Raw genomic sequence first — 6,694 nt, forward strand, 5'->3', positions numbered from 1 at the left:
TATATATATATATATATATATATATATATATATATATATATATATATATATATATATATATATATATTATCATTTTTTCCAATAGATACTAAATGAGTGATTTAATGAAAGTTTAAGGACCGAAGTCAAAATTTCATAAGTTTAGGGACCTTGAAACATGGATAAAAGTTCAGGCCTACAATCATATCCAAGCCAAAAAATGAAAAGGGGGATGAATTCTATGTAAATATATACATGTAATTATCCTCCAAAGATGGATTATAGAAAAAGAGAATGCAGATCTCATCAATTAATCAAGAAGCTTAAAATGCTCTCTTTAGGACGCGAGTAAAGCAAATATATTTGAATGTTGAAGAAGATAGAAACAAACAGAGCTGTAACAGAAAGAGGATTTCTAACAAAAAGACCAAAATGAGGCGTTTGAACTATCTCACCAACATACTCCATTTCCTCAAGTTTTGATCTTATCTCGGAAGCGGAGCTACTGTCGCGGTCAAGGAGAAGAACCCTAAGACCCTTGGGAAAGTCTTTCCATTCTTGTAAATCATCGACAGTGCAAACCATAGCTCGCTTGGCATGTTTCTTAGATCACTGATCATTGGCAAAAACTCAAACATCTTCAACTCATCCTCGTTTGATATGAAAATTTCAACATATTTATTTATAAAGAAAAAACAACAAACAGCAAATCAAATCACAAATGTGCAAGAGCGAAATGTTCGAGGAAAAAGAAATAAATGTATACAGATGTCTCGCTGAAAATTTAATACGACAGCTCAAGAGATTACTCGAGAAAACGATAATACATGGAACACACAGTACTCCTCTGATTAAAATGGAACCTACAGTTATCATAAGCATCCTGAACTTCGGTTAATGAAGTGTTTCGAAGACTAAATACTCCGAAAAACTTATTTTCCCAATCGGAACGCCTCCGGAACAACTAAAACATAGAGAAAGAGAGAGAAATCATATCAAAATAATTCCAACCGAAACAAAAGCGATCAAACTCATCGCAATCATAATCACAATCAAACAACACATTTCAAAACAAACGTTCGAACACTGGCGATTTGAAAGGCCAAAAGTACTGTTCTGATGAAGAAGACACAGAAGAGATTACCTCAATCATGCTTTCGTCTCTTCCTCTGAAGGAACCGTACCTTTAGCATCTACATAAAACAAGCAACAATAAACGGAGATAGAGATCGTAGAAAGAGACTAAACGCATAAGACAGTACGGATCCTTGAGATTGCGGACCACACTTCTGCATCCATGCAATGAAGAAAACTGTTGAATCCTTGTTCAGTTCAAAGATTACAAGAATTTGAAGAGAGGAAATGGAAGATGAAAGCTTACAGTGGAAAATGCAGAAATTAGCAATGCGCAGCGAACATTCTACGTAGTCGAAATTGCTCAATAATCATCTATTTAAAGGAAGGACTCTTTTCTTTTCAATAAAAATAAAAATAAATAAATAAAATTATAAATTTAGTCACCAAATTTAAATAATAATTTGATTTTTTTTTAGACATTACGACCTCTCGTATGATATTATCCCGTTTGAGATTAAGCTCTCATGAATTTGTTCTGGGCTTCCTAAAAAATCTATTATGATAATATTTTTTACTTATAAAATTATGATCTTTTACTAAATTATTCAACGTGAGACTCACTCTCAACAATCCTTAAATATGTAATATATTATTAAAATTTTAATGATGTATCTAATAAATTACCATTAATTTTTAAAAGATTATATTAGTAAAGTCCAATTACATTCGAATTAAATTTGAAGGGACGTGTATTTCTTCTTCATTTAAATTAATTTTAAATATAAAAAATTATTTTAACCATTTTAAAATTACAGATCTAAACTTCCAAGATAAACAAACATAACTTATTATTGAGTTCGATTTAGGAGTATTTTGACTAATGAATGATATTAAAAATGACCACAAAATCTACGGTACATGTGAATACACAGAACCTTATTTATGAAGTTATATTCATGTTTACAGTGTTTTGACTAATGAACGCGGATTAGTCAGGTTGTCAGTGTATATACATAATCTTGTTTATTGAACTTTGTTTAGGTTGTCAGGGTTTTGATCCATGAACGACGCTAAAATTGACAAAAAAATCTACAGTACACGTATATGTATATATACATAACTTTGTTTCTTGAGCTGTGTTGATGTTGTCAGTGTTTTGACCAATAAACGACACTAAAATTGACAACAAAACCGGTAAGATATGTGTATATGCAATATTTTATTTATTGAGGTATGTTCAAGTTGACCGTGTGACAGAAAAATCTATAATTCTAACGTATATATAATTTAATTAATGAAACGGGTTGCAGTTGTGCTTCCTACCTATATATATCTCTACAAATTACATAATTGAATGGGTGTTTGTTGGTGATTTGGACTGAAGAGTGTGGATTCACATGTACTCTTAATATATAAGGCCACGGTCGGAGGTGTCATTCACAATAAATGGTTCAACTTTAAAGAAAGGGAATGCATTCAATGCCATGCATTTATGGGGAAAATATTTATATTTAAAAAAAAAAAAAATCATAAGCTAATAAATCATTTTAAAACTTTTAATTTCATTAAATTACCCATTCAATTTAGATTTTGATTTCAAAATAGTTGATAAAGAAATAAATGCATTTATTTAAAAATTAAAAAAAAAACAGATGAAGAAAAGTAAAAGTATGAGAATATATATATATATTTTTTTTTAATTTAAGTTTTATTATCGAACATAATGAAAACATGAAATTCGATTTTTTATCGAGTCAATTAAGTTTATATTCAAAATAAGTGAAGGCTTGATATAAGTGAGAATGAATTTGAAGGATGAAAGCAACCAAATTTGGAGCTAGATAGAATTTTGACTAATGTGAACCAAGTAGGTAACCTTACTATACGATAGACTAGAAATGGTATTAGTTACAATTTATGATTGTTTGAGATGATGTACGATGATGCATGCGATATTTATATTTACGATGTATGAGTTGTATCATATGATGTCATACACTAGTTATATGATGATGTAAGATAACGTATGTGCTATGATGATGTATAATGTACTTGATGACTATGATGTCTGGCATGACATTTACCTTAATACGATGATGTTTTCCATATTAAACATGATGTATGATGATAAATGTCATATTGCATCAGGTCGATAGATCGATTTGGGACACAATCTAAAGAGTATGAAAATGATATTAATATAAATATCTAACGAGTATGTGTAACTAAGTGTAACAAAGAGATGAGACTAGGGTTGTGTCAGAAGAGATGTTAAGATGAGAACTAGAGGGACCTCATGCATGTTGTATGTACGTAAACATAGGGATACTTCCCCTTTATGATAATGAGTGCATACCCGCATAGTATGATGATAAGGGTGTTCATGGGGAGCATGATACCAGGGGTTTCGCTGACCTTCGGACGTTGCTACAGACAACTAGCTTGACCAAAGAGGGTCTAGGAGGTGTGTGAGCTGCTTGGAGATTCACACTCACACATGTGGGTTGTGTATAGGGAAATACTACACACCCATAGTAGTTCTAATTGGAGACCACCCCTAGTATAAAATGAGATAGAGATAGGTCCCTAGCGCATATTTGCATGTGATTGCATTTAGCATAATCCATATAGTGGGGTCACTTACTGAGTATTCTTTGAAATACTCAGATCATGTGCCACATCATTTTTTTCAGGTAAAGGCAAGGCGCCCATGTATGATAATGACGGCATCACGAGCAGAGACTGTAGCATGTGCATAGGGTAGACTCATATTTAAATTCCTAGTTTTAGGTTAGAATAAGTTGTTTTGCATTTCATCGATTTAAATTATTTTGTATTTATTTTTATTTTCTTTAAATTTTAGTATTTCATATTAAACACGTAACACTATGATAATTAATTGTAGGTCACTCCAAGAAGTGTATTGTGAGAACCAAATAATGAATTGAGGTCCAAATAGCTAGATTATGAGTAACGATGAATTCCAAGGAGCCAAGAATCAATTATCGCTCAAAGACGAGAGACAATGAGCTCCAATGAGTCAAGTTTTGGTAACAATGAGCTCCAAATAAGTACGAGCAATGATGAGCTTAGAGGAGCTAGAACCGTAGGACGATCTTGGTTGAGCGTTTAGAACCTAGATGCTTGCTTCAAAAAGCCCACGTTCAAGAATAACTCAAGATTTATCCTCTTAAAAATTAAAATTAAAATTTATAACTAATAATTTTTATTTGGTAGAATCTTTGACATTTATACTTACACTAAAAATTATTTACCTCGACATCTTTGATATAGAGGATCTTTGATTATTAACACTTATTTGACATTTTTTCGGTTGCGTCAACTCAACCCAACCATACCTTACATTTTTAAAGATTAATAATATATAATATTTGCAATCGATGTTAGTGATGTATTGTGACTTGTAAATATTTTATATTTAAACTCTATGAAATTTAGTGTAATATGTACGTCGGATAAACAAAATTTATTTAAATAATTAAAAAAAAAAAAGAAAAAGAAAAAAAAAAACAAACAATCTCACCATCCATCTCAACTCACAATCCAACTCAACTCGGGCTGTGAACTCTATTCGAGTTAATCGGGTCATTAACTCAATCTAAACTAAAATTTCATATTGATCGAAAAGATTTTTCCAACCCTACTCACGTGCAGCTCTACTTATTTTTGTTAAATTTCAATAATATAATTCACAATAAATCATGATTAATTGGACGACTCGATTTAAGTTAGCTAACGAGACACGTGCACTGATACTATCCACTAAAGCTTATTCAAAATCCAAAAAAGAAAAAACATAATAATAAAATTTTGAAAAAAGAAATAGAGACAAAAAAAGAAAAAGTAAACACAAAAGTGAAATAAAGAAATAAATGGATCTTATTATATATGCTACAAAAGTTCTCTAACATTTTTGTTTTTGTTTGGTCCCCACATTATAAAGTTTTGATTTTTAATCAAATAATTTTTTTTTTGAAGAAAATAAAATAATAAAAAAGATTTGAGAAAAAATCTAGCTACGAAAGTCGAGCCAAACTCGACTACTCGTCGAATGCAATCATCAACGTGGCTCAAGTTTTATGTTTGAATTTAGAGGTCGACTCCTGTGCACAAACCAATCGTCTTGTATGCTCGCCTATTTAGTTGTGGATGAAAATTATAGTAATAATCTATCTGTGTGAATGGAAATTATATTAACGGGAGAATCACGTTGAACTGTGTGATACGACATTGAGGTCAATTACCTGATATGATATCGTGGAAATTATATCTATTATATATATGGGGATTGTACCACGGTGTTGTGATTTTACTGATGACAACTACTTATCTGCTAGGAAGTCCAATTTTAAACAGTTTTATGTCACTTGATTTTGCAATATACCACTCCGAGGGTATGCATTTAACCTAATTAATTACTAAGTATTTTAAACATCTAACCTTCTCAATAAGGGTAGATATGTCAATTTTACATGAGGAAATCCATCATAAATGGGTAGGGTATTTCTCGTTTGAGGAGAGGTGGAAAACGTTTTTTTTGTATTAGATAATAGGGTCGGGGATGAGATTATATTCTCTATCCCGTCCTCGCTTTGCTTAATATAAATATATATATATATAATTTACAATATTAAATATCGAATTTTATTGGGATGAGGAAATGAAATAGGTGATGGGGATAGGAAGACTTCTCCGTCCCAATCTCGTGGTTATCGTGTATTTAATTTGGATAAGTAGTTATTTTCAAAATTTATTCGGGACCTTTCATTTTATTTAATTTTAAGACAACTCGAAAATGATTAATGTTTGGAAAAAATAATTTATAAAATAGTAATAAGTAATGAATTATTACGACTAAAATAGAATATATAAATTATTGCTTATCCGGATATGCATCAATTATTTACGTCATTGTTTGACATTGATTTTTTATTTTTATTTTCTAATTACACAAATTAAAAATCAATAGTGTAAATAAATAATGAATTTAGATTGTTTTATCATTTAAATTAATAGATAAATTGCTAAAAATTGATATTTATTAACCCATTATTAATTTTTTACTATTTAAATTTTATGAGATTTTTTTAAAACGTAATAAAATATAAAATTTAATAAACATATTTTTTTTTCAAATAATAATAAGAATAATAAATTATTTAATGGAAAACACTTATTTGACAATATTATATATATATATATATATATATATATATATATATATATATATATATATATTATTTTGGAAAAACAAATAGAGACAAAATATATATATATCCAAAAAGGGAAAGTGGAAATATTGGTTTTTTCTATATTTTTTCTTTTTCTCTTCCATTAATTTCTTCACCTTTCTTTTTCTTTGATTTGAAGTGTGTTCCTATTTTCCAAAAGAAAAAAGAAAAAGATTGGAAAGCTAAGTTAAACCAAATTTCGATATTATTTAGTGCAAAATTTAGACTTTTAAATTTTGTCGTCATGCTTAACAAAATTACGACTGAAACAGACCTTTTTAAAATAGATTATTAAGACGTTCATTTGATAATAACTTTTTAGTGATGTATACAGCTTGTATGGAAAAAGAAAAAATCTTTGAAATTAACTTAAAATTTCGGGTTGG

At 29.6% G+C, this 6,694-nt stretch overlaps 1 protein-coding gene across 1 annotated transcript in view; it reads right to left on the reverse strand.

Moving 5' to 3' along the window:
• Positions 1–1,416, reverse strand: part of LOC111455397 (two-component response regulator-like APRR2) — an 8,103-nt gene extending 6,687 nt beyond the window's left edge. Inside the window, exons 1-3 of the mRNA XM_023097040.1 lie at positions 1,361–1,416; positions 1,124–1,268; positions 435–591 (exon numbers count right to left, since the gene is read on the reverse strand). Of these exons, the coding sequence (XP_022952808.1) occupies positions 435–564 (130 nt within the window). The 5' untranslated portion in view covers positions 565–591; positions 1,124–1,268; positions 1,361–1,416. The remainder of the gene's footprint in view (positions 1–434; positions 592–1,123; positions 1,269–1,360) is intronic.
• Positions 1,417–6,694: the final 5,278 nt, after the last annotated feature.

This window comes from Cucurbita moschata, unplaced genomic scaffold, assembly GCF_002738365.1.
Source record: "Cucurbita moschata cultivar Rifu unplaced genomic scaffold, Cmos_1.0 Cmo_Scf00017, whole genome shotgun sequence".
NCBI lineage: Eukaryota > Viridiplantae > Streptophyta > Magnoliopsida > Cucurbitales > Cucurbitaceae > Cucurbita > Cucurbita moschata.